Source organism: Asterias amurensis, chromosome 10 (assembly GCF_032118995.1).
Source record: "Asterias amurensis chromosome 10, ASM3211899v1".
Taxonomy (NCBI): Eukaryota; Metazoa; Echinodermata; class Asteroidea; order Forcipulatida; family Asteriidae; genus Asterias; species Asterias amurensis.
Window position 1 is genome coordinate 8,716,096 of NC_092657.1, and position 26,853 is coordinate 8,742,948.

The window sequence follows — 26,853 nt, forward strand, 5'->3', positions numbered from 1 at the left end:
AAAAGCAAGTGTTTTTTGTCCCATTTCCTTTGTCTACCGACATTATCGGTCTGCATGACTGTTACGGCACACTTCTCACTCGAATCATTTGTTTCACATCCTACAGCTTCATTGCTTTGGTGAAGCTCGGCAGTTTCTAACATAGCTTGTGGGTCATCGTCATCGCAGGCACTGGTGTTGGGGTTGACACAACTTGAAGGATCAGACTGAAAAATAGCTTGTGGGTCATCGTCATCCCAGGAACTGGTGTTGGGGTTGACAGACCTTGAAGGATCAGACTGAAAAATAGCTTGTGGGTCATCGTCATCCCTGCAATTGGTGTTGGGGTTGACACACCTTGAAGTATCAGACTGAAAACCTGATGTTTGATGGGCCAGCTAGCAAGGAAAAGATAAATGAGATAATTAACACCACTGAGATATGATTAGGATTGTGACACGAATTAAATATATACGGTTGAGTGGATCAGCGTGCCCTTAAATTGATAGGCAAATAATACATACTCACTAAGCTAGTCAGAACTTAAAGGAACACGTTGCCTTGGATCGGTCGAGTTGGTCTATGAACAGCGTTTGAAACCGTTTCTTATGAAATGCATATGGTTAGAAAGATGTTTTACAAGTAGAATATAATGATCCACACAAGTATCACTCCAAATTGCACGGTTTTCATGTTACGTCGCGAACGAACACGGTCGGCCATTTATGGGAGTCCAAGTTTTGACTCCCATAAATGGCCGACCGTGTTTGTCGACGAGGTAAAACGAATACCACGCAATTGTGAGCCATATTTGTGTTGATCATTGTACTCAATGTGGCACGGATTGGTTATTATCCAGCTTTTACTAGTTCAGTGAACCTAGCTGGCCAGACACTCACTCAGAGCAGATGATCGTTTCGTAATCATGTTGGGTCGTTTACACAGCGAGATGCTTACATTAAAGTTGCTGGGAGACTGATTTGACGATAGTGGCTCGACAAAAGCCCTGGTATGGCTGACACTGCATGTTCCGGAACAGCCAATTCTTTCATATGTGCCAGCCATGTCACCAAGACCAGCCATGCACATCAAGTAAAAGCTGCAAGCCTTTTTACACTCCTCCAACAAGCTTACAATAGTGATGATGCCATTAAGCCAGACAGTCCGCCTCTTGAGGAGTGGTGCTCACGGCGAGCAAAGGATTGTGTCCACTTTGACTATTGGATCAAGAGCCTGTCATTAGAGCTTCTTCTGCTGCGGTACATCAGGTCTCTTCGTGTAGGTAACTTTAAGATGTACGTAGAATCTCTGACACAGATTATGCCCTGGATGTTTGCCCTAGACCACACACACTACTCCAGATGGCTTTCTGTACACATCCGTGACAAAACGACTCTCGCTGTAAAAACTTCCAGATGTCCAAGCAGAATTCTTGTCTGTGATGCACACAACCAGCAACAAATTCTGCCATAGCAATAGCAATAGCGACTGCTACAGCAATTGACCAGTGCCATGAGCAGAACAATGCAATGGTGAAAGGTTCTGGCGGGGCTTTTGGACCGACTGGCAATCCAGGAGCACTCCGACGCTGGATGGTAGCAGGGACAGAAATTTGCCAGGATCACTACAGAATTTGAAAAACAGGTCACAAAGCAAAATAATGGTATGGCTGAAACTGAACACCATCACCATGACCAGCAACCTAAAGTGTAAGCAGCAATCCTGAGGGATGTTTTGAAGGCACCTTTGACAGTACTCAAAGAGATGGGCAATCCGTTTTTAGAACACAGTCACACAAACACTTCTTCAGAACAAAGTGACACTTTTCAGTAGGCCATCGGCCAAGGTTATGTCAAAACAGAAGGCACAGCTCGCAGCACTTAAGAGTGACTGTGATCTCTTTCCGAGGCTGTACATCTCGTGTCAGACACGGGACAGACACGGACAATTTCTTCTCCCATGAAAACCAGGCCGCCCGCCAGCTCTATCAACTTGAGGTAAATGCGGATTGGAGTTTAAGCACATCTACTTCGCTGCCTGAAATCTGATCTGCTTGAAAACAGTTGTTCACCTGTGGGGGCCGAAGCAATAACTCTTGACGGTACAGCTGTGATTTAAATGCTTAATCCTGGAACAAGAGATTGGAGAAAGAGTGTTCCCCCCACACATCTTTGCTCAACTCGAGAAAAGCATCCGTATCCACCTTGTCTGGGATGTATACTAACATAATAGCCTTACAGCCTCAACAAGACAGAAGAGGGGAAAAGGCACAAGGAAAAGGGTGAATCCTGCAACTGTGCTTCCAAAAATCGGAAGGCCTTCCTTAGAGTCAATGAGAACAAAACCGAATTGTTTGCTTTCCTGTCACACGACCAGTAGGAAGTGGAGTACTCTGCTCTCCTGCTGAGTCACACTTGGCCCGCCTTACCCCATGCTCACAGGAGGAGGCTGAAACTCGTTTACTTCTGCATGTGGCCGATGCTGTGCAAAACAGGTTGTAAAAAGGTAACGCGAATCGCTGATACTGATGTGGCTGTACTGGCTGTGGCTTCATTTAGCAAAACAACTCCTGATGAGCTGGGGATCGCCTTTTGGTGTCGGATCAAGCTTTCTGTTCATGAAATGGTTGCCACAATGAGTCCGACACAGTGTCTCACTCTCCCAGTCTTCCATACGTTCACTGGGTGTGCCACTGTGACTTCATTCGCAGGCAGAGGAAAGAAGACTGCCTGGGAAACTTGGAAGTCTTTCCCAGAGGTGAATGATGCTTTCAGTGAACTCCTATGCATGACAAGTGAGGTCAGTGAAGGATCTATGCCACTGCTACATCAATTTGCTGATGTACAATCTAACCAGTGAGAGCATGGAAGTGAATGATGCCAGAAAACAGCTCCTCATACAGAAGTCTAGAACCCTGGAGAACATTCCCCAACCCATGGGCAGCACTCAAGCAGCACATCAAACAAACTTGTTACCAGGCCAACTGTCGGAACCAGGCACTGGCAAATGATCCAGAGATGCCAGAGCCATCTGACTGGGGCTGGACAAACGAAAGAACTTGGTGGTAGCCTATTTGGACCACTGTTTTTGATGAATCAAAATCGTGCCATGAATTGATCCATGGTCGCTGCAAGAAATGATGCACTAGATGTTGCAGCTGATGTTTCAAAGCTGCACTCAAGTTGAAAGTTACCATTAGGATATACATAAGATGGACAGTGCTAATTTGATGTTGATAACTTTAGTGGTAGTGAACTAGGTTTTAGGTCGTATTTGAAATGCCATTCTAGTCTACTGGACCCAATGCCATAGAGTTGCTTACCGGTAAGCACATCTTTGTGCCATCTGTAGTTGACAAATTTTCTCAAGCATAGGGGTGTACAAAACAAACACCCCTTTTGTTTACCTTGTTTAACCTTGACCTTGACCTAAATGCATATCTTTGAGATTTGAGATCTCCCATGCATTACCAAATGATTTGGCATCTCTAATTTAGTTGGAAATGACACCTTTAACATGACAAATAAATGGGTATGCCTAAACATGTTGTAAACATTCGAAATTTGCCTTTTTTTTGGTAAATTTTGACCTTGACCTTCACCTTTATGCAAAACCTAAAGTTTTGGTGGTCTTGCAAGTATTACCAAATGAATTGGCATCCCTAATATAGTTGAAAATGACACTTTAAGCGTTTTTCTAGACTATTTGGTTCAAAAGTTATGTTTTTACATTAGACCATGCGGATTGGCGGCCTTTTGGATTTTGACCTCTCAAGGTCATCAGAGGTCAAATCTGACTTCCCTCCACATCCAAAAATGTTTCTTATGGTCCAACCTAACTATGCTAGAAGTTTCATGCTTTTCTCAAAAAGTGCACAATTTTCTTGCTAAGCCGCTGCACTACTACGTTATTCGTATCATCGAGACAACTACAGGTTCTACACACTAACCCGTTTCATTCCCACAGGTTTACAGTTGAAGTTTGACCCAGCCCTTGGGTCTTTGTGTACCCCACTCCGCAGACAGTGGAACAACACACTCCATAGTACTTCACTTAGTCTCATTCGTATTCTAACAGAACACTGTGATGTTTGTCTCAACAGCTTCAACCGAGATGTATCCTATCTTGAAGCGGAACTTAGGTCCATCTGCTCAAGTGCCCATTTTGAGCAATTCACCAGTGAGATCGATGCTGGTTTAACTAAACTTGAATCTGTTCTGATTTCTAGGAGAAATGGCAAGATTGGTCGTCTTGTCTCCAAACAGCAGCATCACAGCTGAACCGTCGGCCCGTCAATCCACAGTCATTAACCTCTCATCATGTACACTTTCAGATGCAGAAAATGACCTTCTCTCCAAGGGACTCAACTTCTGCCCCACTCCTCCCACAGTCAATCAGGTTGAGCTTAGCCAGGATCTTACTGACTACTACCGTAGAATTCTTCCTCGACTCACCACCCATGGATCCTGAGCCATTTTATTGTATGAGTAAATGGGTACCACCTAAGAACCACGCTTCTTCCCTTGAAACTTACGTGCAGGTTGTTAGTTCACAAATTAACTCAAATGATCATTCTACCCACCAGACTCATGACAACCTTCCTAGAGAAGAGCGTGAGGCTCTTAAGACTCTACTAGCACGGAAAGACATTATCATCAAGCCAGCCGACAAGGGCTCTGCTGTTGTTGTCAATACATCGATGAAGCCATGAGACAACTGAACAACCAAACTAATTATAAACCACTTGACACTGATCCAACAGGCACCTTCGCAAAGGAGATTCAACAAACACTGGACGAAATGCATGATGTGACAACCTCTCCAAAAAAGTTCACAAGTTTCTCTCCCCGGTCGACTGTAGAACAGCCAGGTTTTACCTCCTTCCAAAGGTACACAAACCAGACAACCCAGGAAGACCCATCATATCTGGCAATGGTTCCCCCACTGAGAACATTTCTCTTTTTGTTGACAGTTTTCTCAAGCCGTTAATGCCTCAGATTCCATCATATATTCATGACACTCCAGATTTCCTCCGCATAATCGCATGTATTCAGAACCAGGTCCCAAACACAGCCATCATCGGTACTTTTGATGTAACCTCTCTATACACCAACATTCCCCAAGATGAAGGGATTGCTGCCTGCTCTTCAGCTCTGGCTAAGAGCTGTCACACATCACCGCCCATTTCTGACATTGTATCCCTCATGCAACATGTTCTAACAAAAAACAACTTTTCTTTCATGGGTAAGAATTTCCTACAGGTACAGGGCACTGCAATGGGCACACGTATGGCTCCATCAATGGCATGCCTCTTCATGAGCCATCTTGAACAGCGCATGTTGGCATCAGCCCCTTGCCGTCCCTGGGTCTAGTGGCGCTATATCGACGACATCTTTTTCATCTGGACAAGCGATGAAGCAAGCCTCAAAGCTTTCATTAATCACATAAATTCCTTCCACAGGACCATCAAATTCACGAGCGAATACTCAACCAAGGATACACACTTTCTGGATGTCAAGGTTCTCAAGACGGATGAAGGCTTAATCACAGATCTCTTCGTTAAACCCGCAGATAAACACCAATACCTACATTCCACTAGCTGTCACACCCCCTGACACTGCAAAACCAGCATAGCCTACAGCCAGGCCCTCGGACTCCGTTGAATCTGTTCTAATGATTCTGATTTTATTCACCACTCACAGGAAATTAAGAAACACCTTGTTTCCAGGGGTCATAGCTCTCTAGCAGTCCATCGAGCTACCCAGAAAGTCATGGCTCGTTCCAGGGATTTAGTACTTTCCAAAGGACCCAAGAAACAACAGAGTACTACGGGGAAAGTTACTTTTGTTGTCACTTTCCACCCCGTCACTTCCTCCCATTCGTAAAATAACCAGTTCTGCACCACCACTAGTCTCATTTATCTCATATCTTGCAGAGTCTGTGGTGTTCAATATATAGGTGAAACAAGAACTATACTCAAGAGGCGTTTCTACGGCCACAGATCTACAGTCAAGACCCAAAAGCTAGATACACCTGTAGGTCATCACTTCAATCTTCCTAATCACTCCATTTCTGAGATGATTTTACAGGGCATAGGCACTAGGCAACCACAGAGAGACTGTTCGTTTGAGTAATAACAATAACAATAGTAAAACCGTTCTTATATAGCGCATATCACCGTGAGGTCCCTATGCGCTGTAAAAGGAAATCAACAATTATTGTACAAAGTAAACAGATATGTTTTCAACCGGTTTTTAAATTGTTCTGATGTCTCAGCCTGTTTAACAACCTCTGGAAGACTGTTCCATAACTGAACTGCTGCATATTGGAAAGAGCGGGAACCGTACGACTTGGTTTTGATAACTTGGGGGGTCAGAAGGGATTTATTTGAAGATCGCAGATTCCTGGTTGTTTTGTACTCCTGAACTAAGCTTTGAAGATAAACAGGGGCAATACCATAGATACATTGATAAGTCAGAACCAAAACTTTAAAATCAATTCTAGCCCGTATTGGTAGCCAATGTAGATCCTTAAGAATGGGTGTGATGGATTCCCGAGTGCGAGTTCTGGTGACAAGTCTGGCCGCTGAATTTTGTATGCGTTGTAATCTGGCAATCTGAGTGTCCGGTAGTCCGTAAAGAAGGCTATTGCAGGTATCTATGCGGCACATTACAAAGGAATGAACCAAATTTTCAGTAGATTTCATATCCAGATATTGTCTGATGGAGCCAATTCTATGAAGAGCAAACGAAGCAGCACGACAAACATTGCTGACATGATTGTTAAGTGAAAGATGGGTATCAAACAGAACTCCGAGGTTGCGAGCACTTGACACTGGGCATATGGAGGTATTGTTTAATGTGATACTTGAGAGAGGACTAACAGGTCTGTGACGACTGGAAAAATGAATGACCTCTGTTTTGTTCTCGTTTAACCTAAGAAAGTTCTTAGTAGACCATGACTTGATGTCTTTCAGGCATTCTTGAAGCTGGACTATGCCTGATGCTCTTTCATCATTTTTGAGAATAATAAAAAGCTGGGTGTCGTCGGCGTAAATCATATTGGCGATACCATGGTGATTAATGACGTCTTCAAGTGGTGAAGAATAAAGAGTAAAGGCTAAAGGGCCAATAACCGAGCCCTGTGGTACTCCATAAGGACCCTGGAAGTAGGGCGCTGATTCATCTTTGCCAATGAGAACGGACTGAGAACAGCCTTCAAGGTAAGTATTAAACCACTTCAGCGCACTGCTACGAATACCAAATCTTTCCCCTAGGCGTGTCATCAGGATGTTGTGGCTGATGGTGTCGAAAGCGGCCGAGTAATCCAAGAGCACCAAGATGGCCTCCTGTCCTACATCCAGAGCAAGAAGTAGATCATTATAAACTCTGAGCAATGCCGTTTCACAGCTGTGATGTGCCCGGTACGCTGATTGTGTAGTCGCATACAAAAAGTGGTGAGAAAGATGGTCTTTGATTTGGAGTGCCACAACCCGTTCAATCATCTTTCCCAAGAACTTCAGATTAGCTATCGGTCTGTAGCTATTAAGCTCCTCAGTGTTGAGTTTGGGATTCTTCAAAATAGGACGAATATGGCAGTGTTTCAAAGGATCTGGAAAAAATCCATTCTCCAAAGACAGATTAATAATGCGAGTAAATATTGGAGCGAGTTCTTTGGCACAGAGCTTTACCAGCGAGGTCGGAACAGGATCAAGACTACAAGTTGAAGCTTTTGATTTTGCAATAAGTCTCACAACTTGGTCTTCCGTAACAGGTAGAAAATCATTGAGGGTTTCATGCGATGTTCGGAATGTAATGTCCGGGCTGGCAGTCGAAAGTTCGGAAGTTTGTTGAAGATCGGTTACTAGTTTTTTAATCTTTTCTGAGAAGTAGCTGGAGAACCGTTCAGTGAGAGGCATATCCTGGCTATTATCGAAGGGAAAGTTCTTTGTTGTTTTCGGATGAAACAGCCGACCGAGTAGGGAAAAACTCTGGATCAGACGCCTCCAGACCATTCAACCCCATGGTCTGAACATCCAAGAAGGAAACGACTAATAAACCTTTTGTTTTGCCGCCTCCTTTTTCCCCATAGCCTTTTAGCCTGAGCCTCATTCACTAATTAATTACTTTTTTACCCCACCTCCCCACCCTTGATGTTGTACTTTGTGTTTCCATCTTCTTGCTTGTGGTCAATTAACATTTTGTGATATTTGTTTGTATTTATTATTTCTTTCACAGATGACATCATGCTCACTTTCGAACGAAATCTTGGTTGCAGAACAGGGGGGGATGAAGCAGCAATGAGGCAGGCATCCCATCATCGCCGCCAAGTCGAGTTAGCTGCAGAAAAACTTAACCTTGAAAGCCCCATCATGCTGTTAAAATTAAGCATGCCCTTGAGGTACGTTCTTCATCCTCTTTAGTAATTTGATCTCTATGGAAAAAATAATTAAAATTGCATTTGATTGGTCAATCCAAGGCAACAAGAGTGTGATATTAGGGGAATGAGTATGAGCTTGGCCAGTTTCAAACTCTCAATTTTAGACTCGGAAGGGTTTCCTCCTGATTTTGCCGTCTTAAGAAAGATCATCCAGATAGCAATGAGAACTTATGTCAGCTGTTTGTATCTTAAACTGGTTTAGGCTTAGGACACTGACAAAAGATGATGGCAAGCTGTTCTAATTAACGAGCAATGTTTGAAAGAAACTGGAATAAATAACTTTGGTTAAAGAATTGGTGATGAGGTCTGCAGTTTTTCCTGGTGATGATGTTACCAACCAACCCTTGAGTGATTTTGTACATCTCGCAGTGTGTCTTAGGGTTTTTCTCAAGTTGGTTAGTTTCTTTCTTAGTTCAACCTTCTCATATCCATCTGGATGAGTTTTTCTAAAGGCAAAATCTGGAGCAAAAGGTTTTGTGCGAGTCAAAAAACTGAACTGACGTGTAACCTTGTAACCAAGTCTGATGAGGTCCTCCAATGTTAATATCTGGTTTTGATCAGATGTAAGTAGAGAACAATGACTCGAGGTAGAGTTTCATTCTTGATTGGAAATCTGTGGAAGTTTGCACCATCATGACCATCCCCAAACATGATGTAGTCAGAGCCTCAATGAAGTTGAGAGTAAACTTTTCCACTTGCATGTAGATCAATGACTTGGTTTCTTGAAGTCAATTTTATGCTAGATGTGTATGTACAGTATAAAACCGATAATTTGACGCGATACACAAAACCTCATGCAGCCGATTTCATGAAATGATAGGATTGATCTCGAGTTAGAACGAGTAACTCGTCCAAACTTAGGATTAATCTAAGGGTCGGCATGCTACAGTGCAGGGTTGGGACTCGTCCTAGGTCCTAAGATTAATCTTAAGTTAGGAAGAGTTTGGTGAAATCGACGGCTGGTGACACTGAAAGGTGATGGAGTAGACTAGACTTTGCAAAAATCCAATGTGAATTACTGTAGCAAAGATGGTTGTCACATTTAATTTTCGCACACATAAGACTCAAATTAAAAACAATTTTGATGGTATCCACTGAAGAACAAGGTTGAATAATTTATTAAAAAAACAAGCATTTTCGGGATATTTTAAATTTGCCAAGTCATGTCTCATTGTTTTCATTAAATTATTCCACAAGTGCAATAATTTTCAGTTTTGAACATGTGCTGTTGATATAACGAATACTGTTTTTATTTTGCAGACTGTTGACAGTTCTGCAAAGTCAATCCAGAGCCCCAAAGACCCAAGTCCTATACTTAGGGTCTTTGCTCCGCTTCTGCGACTTTCTAAATGGCTCTGTCGGAATTGCCAGAAGATATGGCATTTCCAACAGAGCCATTGCTGAGGCATCGGCGGCTTGCAGGGACTACTCTAAGAGCCTTGCCCGGAAAGTCGCAGAACATGAACAACAAATTAAGGCGACTATTGGAGGTAAGCCTGTTTTCTGATTACACTTTTTAATTGCATTCTCCTAGATATATTCCTTTGTGCTGAAACATAATAGAGATATACATGCTACTTTAAGCAGTTGCTCTGATTCTCTTCTGATCTCCAGAAGACTTTCTGTTTATAACCGCTTAGTGCATTGTAATGGTGTTTGCTAACTGAACATGCGTTCTGATATAAACAGTAAGTTGTAAGGAAAACTAACAATAGCAAACAAATTTGAAGATGGAAGTTTGACATATCAGAATTTCATAAATTTAATTTTTAATTTAAAGGAACGTTACAGAATTGGTAAGAAACAAAAGTCGTGAAGGTCACAGATTTACATAAAACTTACACAGTTTAATGATGATGATAAGTTCAAAACACCCCTTAAAATGTCATTTTTGATTTCGCGCATGGAGTTTATTGCTCAGTGAGCATTTTATTCATTTATATTTTGGCATCCATGCAATTCAAAATTTGTAATCGTTTTTCACTATTCTCTCGTGACCCAGATGGCCGATATATCTCAAACTTCTACAGGTTTGCCAGCAACTTTTATGTTAGCAAAAGCCAATTCTGTAATGTTCCTTTAAACCTGAAAATTTCATGGTGATTTGTGACATTGTGAATCGATCTGTATTAGTGTCATGGATTTAGTTTCTTATAGTAATTAATTTTTTATTTATTGTTTATTAGATGTCATCCTGGACCGCGAAAATGTGGCCAAGTTCATTTTGAATATCAAGAATGAAGCTGAAAGGGTTACAAGTAAGACAAGATTACAAGTTTTAACTGGCATCTGATCATAAGCTTAGTTTTATGTGAAGACAGGTACATCTGTTGTGACAGTGGGGAGAAGGCATTTTATTATTTTGTATTTTACTAATCGTTTATTATAACAGAAAAAAGTTAGAGGTGTAGTAGATATCTCTAAAATTGGTAAATTGACAGTTTTAGTATTCATTAGAAAAATGCATCCTAAATAGGCTGTCGGTAAGATGGATTTTCAATTCATACAAACCTTTTACAGAGAAAACATCAATGCTTCAAACACCAAACAAGATGGTTGCAAGCCAGACGGTAATTTTGAATTTAATGGCCAGTTGTTATTTTGTGTTCCATCCAATCGAGTTCATGGAATATTGACAATTTATATTATCTTCCAGTACGAGCTAATCCACCAATCAGAAGCTCGAACTACTAGGGGGATAAAAACATATTTGCTACAACCTCTGTTTATATCCTACTTCCTCTGTTTTTATTACACAGTGCGTATTGTGAAATGTCATTTTATCACGCTCTGTATCCGGACCGCGCAAAAATTACATTCTACACTTTGTACGCGTGAAATAGCGCTCTGAATTTTTAAATTTTGCACGTTGCAAGTGAGACTGGAAAATAAGTTTGTTATCACACGCGCGCTCGTGAAATACGAAAAAAATATAGCTCGTCTGCTTCCCATCCTTCGGCCTGGATATGGGACGCAGAAGCGCTATATTTTTCGTATTTCACGAGCGCGCGTTGTGATAACTTATAATAACTTTGTAATATCATTCTGTTTTCCACAGACATTCTTGAACATAATCATGCTACATGAAACCACGTAATTTTGCTGCGAAACATCTTGATGGCACTTCTTTTCTTGCAAGGTGCTCCGAGATCGGGAGTGGTATCAAATATGACAGTGGGGGAGTTTCTTGGTAGCAAGGAAGTCCTTGATGGAAACTTAGAAATTCATAAAATTGTGACGGTGAGTATTATACATTGATAAACTGACATCACTGCCCGCATTGTGACACTGTCTAGAAAATCCTGTTCTATCACCCCCATTCTGAAACAACTACACTGGCTCCCTATCTCTCAACGAATCATCTTCAAGCTGATGCTCATTGTCCACAAAGCTCTTAATGGCAAGGCTCCCACTATATTTCTGAATTGCTTCAAGTTTACACTCCATCAAGGAATCTTTGATCAAGTTCCATGCTTCTCCTCATTGATTCCAAGTCTCAACACTCATGGGGTGACAGGTCTTTTTCTTCAGCCGCGCCACGCATCTGGAACTCTCTACCACTTAATTTTCGATCTTGTCTTTGTACCGCAAAATTTCAAGTCTCTTCTCAAAACTTATCTTATGTCACAGGTTTTCAAGGATTAATTTTGTTGTGTCTGTTTTTCTGTATTATGTTTTGTTTTTGTTTTGTTTTTTGGTTTTACTGCGCCTTGAACACCCAGCATGGTGGATTTGTGCGCATTACAAGTCTTATTATTATTTATTATTATTATTGTTTTACACGCACTAAGGTTTTGAAGCTGCTCTGTTGAGTCTTGCATGTCAAATTATATGTTTTGTATAGGAAGTTAAATATTAAACCTTTTTTTCTCTTTATTTGTACTCATACAGGTAAGCCATCACAAGACAAGAGGTACTTATGGACCTCAGCTAGTGCCGCTTGATAAACCTCTCCAGAGGTGGATGCAGATTTATTATGAACTTGGCCGCCCACTCACTCCCGCTTTGAATGGAACTCAAGAGGAGGACCCTTTTTTCGTTGGGATTGGTGGTCTGGCAGTTAAGAAGGTTGCACAGGAACTGCAAAGGTAACAGAACGAGAATATTCAAGTTAAATCCTGTGTTTGTTGTAATCTGACTTTGTGATGTTGGCATGGTTGGTAACTTATTGTTTTTTTTTTCCTTGTTTTTTTTCTCGTTTTTTCTTGATCTTCTAACCTTTTGATTATGGTGTCCTGGAGCATTTCAAAGCATTATACAGTATTCATAAACAATAATAATAATAATATTAATAATAATAATAATATGAAACATTTATATAGCGCTCTACGGAGAACAGAGCGCTTTACATGAGACTATGACAACAAAACAAAAGAAAAACAAACAAACTAGGATGGGTGGGGAAAAAGAAATGTCTTGAGGAGGCTTTTGAATACAGGCAACGAGATTGCCTCTCTCAGACCCGCGGGGAGCTCATTCCATAGGCGAGGGGCAGCTATGGAGAATGAGCTATCCCCAGCTTTCCGTCTAGTTCTAGGAACGGAAAGCCGGGTCTGATCAGCTGATGAGCGGAGTCGTTGCCTGTATTCATCAGCAGTATTGGAGTTTTGGGAATGAACAAGTTCAACCAGATATGATGGAGACTGGGTGTGGAGGATTTTGTATACATGAGTGAAAATTTTGAAGTTGATACGTTCTTTAACAGGGAGCCAATGCAGCGATGCAATCAGGCCGGCAGAAGGCTGGTCACGGCCACACGCAAATACTAGCCGAGCGGCCTTGTTTTGTAGACGCTGGAGTCGAGTGAGGTCATTTTCGTGGGCACCTACCAAAAGAGAGTTGGCATAGTCAAGACGGGACAAGACCAGACTTCTGACGGCATGATGGCAAGCGCTTTGTGTAATAAACCGGCGAATACGCCATAGATTACGTATGTGGAAATTAACAGTTTTACATACAGAGCTAATGTGATGAGACATATTCAGAGAACAATCAAGCGAGACTCCTAGGTTCTTAACAGATGTGGAAGCAGGAATTGTAAAGTCGGCCAATATTAGTTCAAGATTAGGGAGAGTGGATAAAACATGACTGTTCGCAAAAACAATAAACTCGGTCTTTCCCTGGTTCAGCTGAAGCATGTTTTGAGCCATCCATTTGTTGATGGCAAGCACACATGATGATAATTTGCTGAGTACACGCTGACGATAACCTTCAGACTTAGGGTCAAACTCAGCATAGAGCTGAATATCATCAGCGTATTCATGAAATGAGATACCATGTTGACGAATGATCTCGCCAATGGGATTGGTGTACAAAATGAAAGCCAACGGACCTACTATGGACCCCTGAGGTATGGAATAGGTAAAGATATGATGTCTTGAGAAATCGCCTTTTATCGAAACTTTGGTGGTATGGTTTTTGATATAAGTGCTGAACCAAGTATTGACCGTACTGCTTATTCCAAATTGAGTATGAAGTCTCTGGATGAGAATGTCGTGGTCAACCGTGTCAAAGGCGGCAGACATGTCAAGCAACACCAAGAGAACAGCTTTACTTTTATCAAGGGAACGAAGAATGTCATTTTTCACCCGAAGGAGGGCAGTCTCAGTACTATGAAAGCGCTTGTAAGCAGACTGGAACTGTTCCCCTAGTGTGTAGCTGTCCACATGATTAATTACTTGACATGTTGCCACCTTCTCTACGACCTTGGACAAAAAGGGTACATTGGCTACAGGACGGTAACTCTTAAGATCATTACTGTCAAGAGAACTCTTCTTAAGTACAGGAGTAATTACAGAGTGTTTAAGATTGGACGGGAATATACCAGATGAGAGGGAAGCATTAACAATCTTTGTGATAACCGGGAGAAGAGTGGATAGATTGTTTTTAACCAACCAGGATGGTAAGGTGTCCAATGAGCAAGATTTGTTTGAAAGACGCATGATAATTTGTTTAACGGCGTCACAAGTAAGCTGCTCAAATTCTGGCATACAAAAGACAGTGAAAGTCTGTTTAGGAACAATGACATTGGTATCAGGGTGTGAACTGACATTGGAGCGTATGGTATCAACCTTGTCCTTGAAAAAGGACAGAAAGTTGTCAGCAAGCTTTGTGTTAGAATCACATTCAGGTAAAACTTGAGCAGTCTTGTTAAGAAGAACATTAATTATGGCATACATATCTTTGATATTACAATTGGTACATTTATCGGAAAAGTACATAATCTTAGAATCAGTGATCAATTTGTTAACATGTTCCTTTTCAGAACGGAAGGCTTGTTCGTCAAACGCTGAGTTGCTCTTTTTCCATTTCCGTTCAAGCCGACGTCGAACACGCCTTTCAGTATGGATGGAGTTGTTGTACCATGGGAGTTTGGGTTTGACGGTACGTTCCCTGGTCACAAAGGGACAAACTTCGTCAAGGACGGTAGAAGTTATTGAACAGTAAGACTGTGAGAATGTTAGGGTTGGTACTATCCGGAAAGACTGTGAACCGGTCGTGAAGAAGCTCTGCAAAGCGCTCGTGGTCCATCTTGCCATACTCACGAAATGTAGTTGAGATCTTCAGTGGTGGAGGATTGGCACACAAGATGACACATTTCACTACGTGGTGATCAGAGTGAAGCAAGGGGTCAACTTGAACTTCGTGGATTAGATCTTCATCATCACGAGATATAACTAGGTCCAAGGTATGCCCATGCTTGTGTGTTGGGCCGTTGACGTGCTGAATAAAACCTGCATTGGAAACGATCTTGGTGAACTTATTGGAGTCCCGGTTATCAAGTGAGTCAACATGAGCATTGAAATCACCTAGTATGGCAGTTTTGTAAGGAGTGACCAACTTCTCGTCGAGAAAGGTTTCAAGCTCGTCCAAAAATTCAGATGTTTTCAGCCCATTTGCACGTGACGGAGGTGGACGATATATGCCGATAAGTTGGATGGAGTTGTTGAGAGTAACGATGCAATGTTCAAAGTTAATGGATGAAAAATCGGATAGAGTAGAGCATAGTTGAAGAGATTTTTTGTACACAATGCCAATTCCTCCACCGTAGGTCTTACCGCCACGAGGAAAATTGATAAAGCTGTAACCAGGGGGTGTAAACTCACCAATTACCACCATGTCGTCATCGGATAACCAGGTTTCAGTCGGTAGCATTATATCAACATCAAACAATATAATGTGGTCCAATAAGGTGGTGGTTTTGTTGGGAACGGAGTTCGCATTCCAGAGATGTATGGATAGACTGGAAAATACCTAAGACAGTCTGATTTATCCATTCCGATTGGTCGAGAGGGCATCACGAGTTGTTGTTCTTGATAATTTATCTCAAGTTTGTCTTGGAAAAATTATAAGGTCCAGGCCTCGGCGCGGGTTTAAACCACTAGTTGAAAACCTCTTCACCACACGTAGTTTCCCTTATTAAAACCATGTCCTGTCTTTAGTACATTATCAAGACTTAAAGGATATTTCAAAATTACCCGTTTTAATTTGAAATTGTTTACGATGTATTTTGATGTTTGAAATTTTTTCTTTTAAGGCTTTGGGATAGGCATGACTTCACAGGGAAAATTAATCCCAACATCATTCGGAAGACAGTTGCTACTCTTGTAAGTATTTGCATGTATGCATGTTATGTTTTTCTTGTATGCATTGTCTGGTTTGAGTTACATTACATTTATTGTTCAGGTAGACTGCACATTTATTGCCAACGGAGGAGATCCAAAACCACTTAGTATGTTAATATGTATTCCATGTGGTGTATTGATTTTAAATGTACAAGACTATGTTGTCATCTAAGGTACTTTTTAAAAAGGGTCAAGTTTATTACCAATTGAAAATGTTGCAGAATGCAAACGGAGGATGCAGTTTAACTGTTCAAACATTAAGTAGAATTGTTTTGGTAACCTCATATACTTCTGTTGTTATCTTTTTGGATGTTTCAGCATTTATTGCTGATCAATGGAAGTTAAGATAGTTGCTATTTTGTGTTAATTTTCAGAATCAAGGTTCAAATTTACAACCATCAGAAAAGACCGGGGTCAGTCAACTTATGGGGCACTTAGAAACCACCCAAAAGAAGTACTAAACAGCCAATCAAGCCCGAGTGGAAGCAATCAAGTATAAGAGAACCATTCATCAGTTGTTGTATGAGGTAGGTGCTGCTAAAATACTGCCAAGATTTATTTTACTGTAAGTAAGGGCAGATCTTTAAAGAGGACTCTAACAAGCTTTTAAGGGGAGTCAAAGGTTTTAGGATGATTGTTGTGAAGGCGAGTTTCTGGCGTTGGTGGACCTCTTTAACCACTTTTTCACCACTGAATTGTGTTTTTATAGCAGTACAAAGAAGGCTGAGTTTCCCATGTGATATACATAATTATGATACAAGTCTAATTTCAACCTTTTTTTCACCAGAACACTCCAGGTGGATCGGCAAATGACTCGGACCCAGAGCAGGTAAGTTAATGTGGACTGGGTTTCTCGCAATAATGACCTCATAGAATACGAAGCTAGACAGGTTGTTTAAACAATTTCAATGCTTTATGTGGTTAATTTTAAATTTAAGAAAAAGCAGAGGGACTATGAAACAAGCTACTGGGCCTGCTGGTCACTGAAAAAGTTTCCTTAATACTGACGACGCACAGTGAGATCCTGGACACTATAAGACACATTCTTATACATTCTTATAGTTTTTTTCATTGTACTATGTGACACTAAAATTGTGGTTGTGTGCATGTTTGTTTGTTGTAGGAGGTACTGCTACCAGTTCCGCAAGCAGCTACTACATATCAGAGATCTTTCAGTAAACACCAGGTATGTATTCAAAAGACAATGTATTAAAAGGACGCAACATACCACAAATAAGCATGTAAGAACAATGACCAAACAGCCCCCACTCACAACCCAGTAAACAAAGGAACGTTAAAAACACGTGAAAAACACGTGAAATTCGAGAAAAGGTTTGGTGCGAATCACGTTCTTGAAAAACGTGAAAATCTCCTCGGAGGCGTTAATGCGTTTTTGCTAAATATTCACGTTATACCCTGAACGTGAATGTCACGTGAATTTCACTTCCATAATAACGTTACCAGTCCAATCCTAAAAAACGCGCATTCCAAACCAGAAAATAACGTAAAATACCCGTTATTAAATCGCTATTACCCTGCGTTATATTCACGTGTTTTATCCGTTGTTGATTCAAGTTTGTTTTACACTTAAAGGTCACGTTATGGTCAGCTATACAGATAACGTTTTTCAAAGCACGGGATAATCTCGTTGGAGGCCTCAATGGAATACACTGGACATTTCCTTATTATAATAACGTTATTTGCCGGTTGTTTATCAACGTGTTTTGGACACCTGATAATCACGTTCTTATTCTATTATAAAAGAACTGTTTTTTTTTCTCATTTAATGAAAACGTCATTATCCCGACATATGAACTCCCTTTTTGCATACCTAATAATCACGTTCATAACTGGTTGTAGAAACCCCTTTTGTGCACGCCCAGTAAATCACGTTCTTAAAAAACGTGAAAATCTCTTCGGAGGCGTTAATGCGTTTTTGCTAAATAATCACGTCATACCCTGCACGTGAATGCCACGTGAATTTCACTTTCATAATCACGTTCTTAACTGGTTGTAGAAACCCCTTTTTGCACACCTAATAATAACGTTCTTAGCTGGTTGTAGAAACCCATTTTTCACACCTAATAATCACGTGTTTAACCCTTTACAGAAAACCCTTTTTGCACACCTAATAATCGCGTTCTAAGCTGGTTGTAGAAACCCCTTTTTGCACACCTAATAATCGCGTTCTAAGCTGGTTGTAGAAACCCCTTTTTGCACACCTAATAATCGCGTTCTAAGCTGGTTGTAGAAACCCCTTTTTGCACACCTAATAATAACGTTCTTAATCCTTTACAGAGACCCCTTTTCGCACGCTTGGTGTTCACGTTCTTAACCGGTTCTAGAAACCACTTTTTTATACCGAATAATCACGTTCTTGACCCGTTATAAACAGCCTTAACCAAACCTAATAATTACTGTTTCAGCCGGTTAGAGAAACCAATTGTTGAACACCTAATAACAACGTTATTATTCGGCATTAGAAATCCCCGTTTTCGCTCTAATACATGTAATCACTTTCTTCACCAGTTATAGAATACGGGTTTAGAATATAGAGCACCATTATTTAAAAATAAATTTACATTAGTAACTTACAGATCAACATTACAAAACGTATGCAAAACCTTTAATTTGTTTTACACTTTAATTGTTCACAACAAAAGTTAACACATAACCATAACTGTAACGAGATGCAAAACTATTCAGTCTCAATGAAAAGTTATTCCTAAGTATCCCACCAACTTTAACAAGTTTAATAATTAAAAATAAAATTATCCATTCCAATACACATTCCAAGGGATAATGACATCAGCATCCAAACTTCACAACAATGAAAATAATTACCAGAATTGTACATTCCTCACCAACATTTCCCTGCATATATCTTCATTTCCAAACTTGATGACTTTCCCTGAATATTTTTCCACTTAAAAGCACTGGACACCTTTGGAAATTCATTGTCAAAGAACAGTCTTCCCACTTATGCATAAAATAACAAACCTGTGTAAATTTGGACTCAATTGGTCGTCGAACTTGCGAGAAAAAGAAAAAACACACTTGTCGCACAAGTTGTGTGTTTTCAGACGCCTTATGAATTCGAGACCTCAAGTTTAGTTAAAATAATATTTCAGTGACAAATTATTTTTTTCTCAAAAACTACTTTACTTCAGAAGGAGCCGTTTCTCAACATGCGTTATACTATCAATAGCTCTCCATTGCTCTACACCAAGTAAGTTTTTATAACAATTTTGGGGCATTACTCAAAGTCATTGTTAGCATACAAAACTTACTTGGTAACAAGCAATGGAGAGCTGTTGATAGTATAAAACATTGTGGGAAACGGCTCTCTAAGAAGTAATGTAGTTTTTGAGAAAGTAATTTCTCACTAAAATATTTGAATTGAATTCGAGACCTCAGCTGAGGTCTCGAATTCAAGCATCTGAAAGCACACAAATTTTCTTCCATTATTCTCTCGCAACTTCGACGACCAATTGAGTTCAAATTTTCACAGGTTTGTTATTTTAAGCATATGTTGAGATACACCAAGTGAGAAGACTGGTCTTTGACAATTACCAAAGGTGTCCAGTGCCTTTAAAAGAAAACCTACTTACTCAGATGTTTAGATTGAGTTTTAATATTCCATCTACATCTACAAACATGAGTGTTTTCAGTAAACAGCTAAGCATAACTTCTCTTACAATTTATCAATTTGTTTCATTCTTTTTTTAGATAAGCAGGAAAGAATGCTTGTTTAATATGAGCTTCACTAGGGTTTTGAGTGTCAGTACAGTTGCTGTTTTGATTTTAAATCATAAATCTCAGTTAACTTCATTTTGACTTGCCCTGTACAGCTAAAATGCTTTGCTTGACATTTGTTTTGTCAAGTATTCCGTGGACAGCTTGCAAAATGAGTACCTTAATTCAGGAATGATCAATTTCTTTCATTCTTTTTTTTCTAAGAAGCAGGAGAGAGTGCTTAAGCTATACATCTTATGCTTCCTCTTCACTGGTGTCCTCTCTTTCTGGTACACTCAATACTGGATGAAGTTTGACAACTTTTCGCTTAGGATAAGCTTTAAGTATATTAACAAGGTTGGAGTCTAACTCTGCCTGTTGGATAGGTTTTTCTCTATTAGCTCTTGATGCCCCTGGAAATATGTAGAAAAAAACAAAACATCATTATGCCTGTTAATTTATTTCATGTTGGTTAACAATCAACATTTTGTCACACTAGTAAACAAAACATGAATTGTTTTTTTCCATTCTGAAATCCAGATGTGATTTGTTTCACATGTGGCTCTAACATAACAAGCTTCACAAAATTAAAAAGTAAATGGCAAGAACTTGGGAAAAAAATTATGAAAAAAAAAATAGAAAATGAGGCAGGCCTTGTGTATGAATTTGATTAAGATACATAAAAAGAAAGTTGATATTATTTGGCAAATAAGGACACTGAAGTACTATTGAAAAAAAGTAGCACATAATAATTATGCTGCTAGTTTTCATTTTTTCTCCCTGAAGCAGTCCTTCGGTGAACAGGACCATCGAAAGTTTGGCGTAACAATAGGGTTGAAAAAATGTGGGGCCGGATGGCTGGAGTTTTTAAAACAATCAAAGAACAATGGAGCCCCCCTTTAAAAAAAAGGGTGAAAAGAAAGAACACCCACATAAGAGACCAAATGTACTTAACTGTCCCTTTGTTATAGACTCAACAAGGCAGTAAATATGAGGGCACACATACATAAACAAATACATGCAATCAGGGACATACTTTTTTGTTTGTACATTTTGGTCAACAACACCTAGGGTTTTGAATTTTTCCAACCAGGTACCTTTCCTGAGCAGGGGATCCTTGTGTTATAAGTCACAGGTTTGAATGTGTTTACCTGACTCTAGGTACATGTTTCTTTTTTCAGGAGTGCATACAATTTTAGTGCAAATTTTTATCACTCGCAGAAAGTATAGCTTTCGTTAATACGGTTTTTTAAGTTAGTAAAATTAATAAGTCGAGAGTTTACTTACTGATAATGATCGTATATAGAGCGAGACCCTGCAAGGATGTCTTGGCATCACACTTTTTCCTTTCCTGGCCACACTTTGAAAGCATTGCCAGTACTGGTACCGATGCCACTGCCTCTAACATTTTCCTTAGTACTGGCCTTGCCTCCTTTTCTCCAGCAGCCTTCACCACTAGATATTGTTTCTTAAAGAAAATTAGGCAAGCAATAAGAGAAAGGAAAACGTTTATTACCGTTTGATTCATGGTGTTGATTAGTTGTTGACTAGATTATTACAAAAGCGCCAAAATTGGCGGTTGCGAGCCTTATAACACTACAACACATATATAGCAGTAGTAGTGTAATGCTGGTGTTGAAACGAAGACAAAACCCGGTTTGTCCTTCATTCAGGGTTACAAAACAAATCGTCCCTGGATTTTGTATAGTTGATATCTAGATCTTCTTCATTGTTGAAATATTCACTTAAAGGTTCACGCTCAGTACATATATTGAAAAAAAAACGTAATCAGGACAGCAGTGTATCTTATCAAAGGATGATTTCTTACCATATGGCTGCTAAATAATTTAGCATAACATGAAAAATGCCGTTTTCCCATAATGCTTTGCTGCTATAAAAGTGCATTGCCCTTCCCACATGTGGCAGCTCTAGTGGTAATGATGGCATTTTTAGATCAATAATGTGTGTAAGGGGAAAAGCGAAATCATACATGTAGGCCTGCGCCAACAGACCAGGAGATGAGAACATTGTGACAACAAAAAAACGTTTTGATGGTAATAAACATGTGCATCATATAAAACAAATTCGAGGACAAGCACAGAAAAATAGTAAAACCGGGACACACTCAAAACGTTCAAAAAGCTTTAGGTTAAGTATTATAAAATTCTTCCCTTGTACATGGAGAATCATGTAATGGAAACCAAGGCTTTAAAGAGCGTATGAGGCGTTAATATGTGTACAGTTCTTAATTATGGAGGGGGGGGGGGCAAAGTCAAAGTGGAACAGTTGTTGGTAGGGGGTGGGGTTTGGAACTGAGGGAAGGTGCGAGGAAAAGAGATACACACTGCCCAGAAAGAACTAAAGCGGAAATAACCCTAGAGCAGGAAATTCGAAACCAAATCCGTGACAGCAACAGATAGGCAGAGAAAGGTGTGGGGGGGGGGGGGGTTGAAAAGGAAATCACATGTTATCGGTGTGGTCTCTGGTAATAAACCATTCCCTGACTGTTTGGATGTTGTTTTTGTGGGAGACAAAGGTCTTCGTTTTCCAAATAATCATAGCAATGGTTAGAACAGACCTAATGTTTGATGTTTTAATGCATCTTCACAGAAGAAAGTGTGGCGGGGGGGGGGGGGGGGTTGGGTTTGAGAAAAAGGAAGGGTCGGGAGGATGGAAGGGGTTGTAAAACTCACTAAAAAGAACCTTTTTTTCCGGAGCAAATATTTGAGTTATATATAGAGAATGTGACTCACCATGACTAAAACATCTACATTTTGTACGTGGTGAACGCTCTTCATCGATTGAAGAATACATCACGTCTGCATTGTGCATATCAGCATCGGTCACCAGTACGACAGCTACAAAGAAAATAATAATGAAGTGTTAAGAAATTTGAAGTTTTTTATATACAAACAAAACAAATGGCTTACTTCGTCGAGAATGACAATGATGACGTGGGTCACAACGAGTGTGAAACACACACACATACATGTAATTGTTTTAATAACTGTATGACCGAGGACGAAAACAGATTTTTAACAATTACTCGAGTTACTCTTCTATTTAAACAGGACATGAAATTTGTATTATTTTTATCCTTTTTTTAGATGTTAAATTAATTGTCTTCATTCATGTGACCCTTAACGTTAATTGGTTGCAAACATGTGAAATGTACTGGAGTTTACTACTTACATGTGTCCTCTTTCTGAAGGGATGCTCTCTCGTCAGATTCTTGTGTCTCGATGTTCTCCTCCTCCTCCTCCTCATTGTCCCCTTCCCGGCCTTCTTCGCCATCATCAATTCCTTTACCCCGCTTGTCACCATTCATTGTCTTTGATGACATTTTTGCTCCCCGACCTGCCCATCTTTGTTGCTTTCTTCTTCGGACTCGTATTTGTCTGACGTAGAGTTATAGCGTGATACGGCTTTATCAGCCTTCAGGTAAGTATCTGTCAAAAATGTGATGAAAATACTTTGTATAACGTCGGCTACAAACACAAACAGACAATCAATAAATGTGCCCCAAATAATTATAGTAATAATGTTCGGTTTTTATAAATTGCTTTATACACCGCATCTCAAAGCGCTTCCAACATTAGTACCCCTGGTCACTGGGCCATATTCATTCCTTAAACCATCTTAGCTCCCTGAGGAGTATACAGCCTGTGCTGCCAAATATGTAGTGCACTAAGCTAAACCAACCACAAGAACCATCTCTGCCCTCACAGGTGTCCATTTACCCCTGGACAGAGAGAAGCAATTATAGTAAAGTGTCGTGCTCAGGGACACAGTTCTCACAACCGGGATATGTACCTGTATTCATTCCAGTTCAATGTGTTAAAAGAAAAAAATGTACCTTTTTTTCGAACGCAGAAGTATTACAAAATAAATGTCATTATGATTTGAGTGTAAACTTACGGAACCGCTCATGCAACACACGGACATGGAACTTTTTCCATTTCGACGGGTTCAGCTTTTTGTGGTCAATGATGAGTCTTTTGATGTTGAAATTTTGCTCTGGCCACCAGCAAAAATCCTTTCGCTGCGAAAAAATTTGAATAATTTAAAAGAAGGAAGAAAAAAACAAAACAGTTTAAGGTAATACTATATCTCATTAAAATGCATCTCCATTTTCATAAACCATTTAACGTAGGGGGCGAGTTGAAAGGGATAATATATCCCATCTAACTGAGACAATAAGATAATGTGATCATACGCACTATTTAGGCCTACAAAGTTTATCGTGAACGAACATAAAACTATCAATAAAATCACACTAACCCTTCCTCCATGCACTAAAAACACACCCGGCATAGCTACATGCTACATGTAAATGTACATGTACATGATGTATAATATGTACATGTGCACAGTATAACCACATGGCCCGCTGCCACCCACGAACCACGGCACTCGACACACATGAACCGTTAAATCTTACGCGATACACAAAACACGTTGTTCTCTACGAACCTCTACAATTTGAATTTCCAAGACAAAAATCTCTCTGTATACTTCAATAGTATTAACAAAATATACACCCAGAGTAATCAGGAGGCAACTGCTGCTAATTTAAGTACATTTTAAAGTAATAAATACAAATGGAAAATATCAAAATCACAGATTTAAAAGTGAAAGTTTGAAAGAGTTTGATTTACCTGTTGGACGAAAAGCAGTCGTTGAGGTGAAAGGTCACTGGACCCCGCGAAACCAGTGAGCTAAAACAATGGAACGTGTAGTAGATGTTGGATCACAAGCAGATTACTGCTTTAATGAACTTTAAACATGAAATGTACGGAGAGAATAAAAAATAAAATAAAAACGATCATCTCGCTGTGCATCGCACGAGGGCGCAAAACGGCAAAGGCAAACTTATAACTTACATAATACAATTAGGTCATATTATGACGAACAAATAATGAATAAAAAAAAAGCCGAAGTCATAATCATGTGTGCATGAGGGCGAATTGAAAAAAAAAAAAAAACAGCTGAAAAACCAATACCAAATAAAATAGTTACAAAAATTGCGCAAATGCCCCGAAAACGAAAATTATTTCCAAATAGCGGGTACACTGGGGAAGATGGGACATTGCCTATAAACCAAATCAATTCTGGCAAACCCATCCTATGCATAACAGTTTTGTCCATAGCTGGTCTGTATGTGGAGGTTGCCCCTTTGCCGTTTTCTATTACCGTTGGCGTTGTTTCACGCGTCAGATTAAAAGTGCGGGTTAAAATCTTCCATTGGTAGGCCTATTATTTGTAAAACACAAGGTGGTTAGGTGACTACTTATTATTTTGTTTACAGCCTCGGACCTAAATAACTAAATAGTTCTGATAGAACGGCTGGATACAGAAAACAAGTTAACTGTGGAGAAACTGAAACCAGCTCTGCTTAGAAATAAATGATTAGGCTATCTCTCACACAGTTTAGGCCCTCTGTCCTAAACAGTAATTAGCTCGCCAAGCTATAGTAAGTTCGTAAGTTTTGTTTTTCTAATAGTAGGTTAATAGGCTGTCATATCCATTGGCTTTACTTGGGTATTTTGCAGTCGCCGCTAGTCAGGGGCGATTATTCCTTGTTTCACTTTTGTTCTGCCCTTATATTAATTAAAATCATTCAAATTTTGTGTTACAATGAATTTTATAAGCAAAATTGCCCAAATGGACTAACTGAAAAACGTCCGCTGCCGGAGTCAGCACCCGTATTGCCACACCCAGTAATTCACAGTTTAACTTAATTACAAACGTGTTGCTTACTTTTAAGATAATAACGGTATCCGTCTGTTTCTTATAGCAACCTCATATAATACGCTCAATAAAGTCGTCTGTTCTATGTCCTTACATAACCAAAGATTCCGTAGTCTTATATATTCAGATAATGGTAAAGAAAAAACCCAGTTTCAGTCAATGAACTTTCGGTTGCTGGACGTAGTAGAAAACTCATTACGAAACAAAACATCTGGTTATTTTTACCAGTCGGATGACTATGACTACGTGTGTATTTAGTCAAAAACACGTCAGTTTAACCAGTTTTTTGTGGTTAATAATTAGTGTTCTGACAACGTAATAGTCAGTTATTTGAAGAACCAAAAATCATCTCATTATTCAAACAGGTAAGCTGACTGCGTGTGTATTTGGTGAAAAACACGTAACTTTGACCATAATTTTTGTGGTTAGTCTTCATCCAAAATAATTGGTGCTTTGACAACGTAAAAGTCAGTCTTTAAAAAAAGAAAATTATCTCTTTCTTTAAACCGGTAAGATGACTACGTTTGTATTAAGTCATAAATACGTAATTTTGACCAGTGTTTTTGTGGTAATTCTTTAACCAAAATAGGTGATGTTTTGACAACGTAATAGTCAGTTGTTTGAAACACCGAATCATCTCGTTATTTAAACCTGTAAGATGACTATACGTTCGTGTTTGGTAAAAAAAACACGTAATTTTGACCATAGTTTTTGTGGGTAGTCTTCAACCAAAATAAATGATGTTTTTACAACGTCATTTTTAGTTCTTTTGAGGATCAAATCATCTTGTTATTTAAACCAGTAAGACGACTACGTTTGTATTTGGTGGAAACACGTAATTTTGACCAGTGTTTTGTGGTTAGTCTTCAACCAAAATAAATTGTGTTTTGACAACGTTATTTTCAGTCATTTGAAAAACTTAATCATCTCGTTATTTTAACTGGTGAGATGACTACGTTTGTATTTGGTCACAAACACGTGATATTGACCAGTGTTGTTGTGGTTAGTCTTCACTCAAAGTAACTAGTGTTTGTACAACGTAATAGTCAGTTATTTGAGGAACCAAATCATCTCGTTATTTTAAGTGGTAAGATGACTACGTTTGTATTTGGTGGAAAACGCGTAATTTTGACCAGTGTTTTGTGGTTAGTCTTTAACCAAAATAAATAGTGTATTGACAACGTAATTGTCAATTATTTTAAGAACCAAATCATCTCATCATTTTAAGTGGTAAGATGACTACGTTTGTATTTGGTGGAAAACGCGTAATTTTGACCAGTGTTTTGTGGTTAGTCTTCAACCAAAATAAATAGTGTTCTGACAA

General features: G+C 39.6%; 1 protein-coding gene and 1 pseudogene across 1 annotated transcript; one reads left to right on the forward strand and one right to left on the reverse strand.

Moving 5' to 3' along the window:
* Window positions 1–2,842: 2,842 nt before the first annotated feature.
* On the forward strand, window positions 2,843–5,653 carry LOC139942606 (uncharacterized; annotated as a pseudogene).
* An 11,959-nt stretch (window positions 5,654–17,612) lies between these two features.
* On the reverse strand, window positions 17,613–24,616 carry LOC139943346 (uncharacterized). Its single transcript, XM_071940178.1, has 6 exons — window positions 24,437–24,616; window positions 23,697–23,820; window positions 22,971–23,227; window positions 22,532–22,636; window positions 21,066–21,246; window positions 17,613–20,191 (listed from the first exon to the last, which is right to left on the reverse strand). Exons 3-5 carry the CDS (start codon window positions 23,119–23,121, stop codon window positions 21,113–21,115), a joined length of 390 nt encoding a protein of 129 aa, XP_071796279.1. The 5' UTR covers window positions 23,122–23,227; window positions 23,697–23,820; window positions 24,437–24,616; the 3' UTR covers window positions 17,613–20,191; window positions 21,066–21,112.
* Window positions 24,617–26,853: the final 2,237 nt, after the last annotated feature.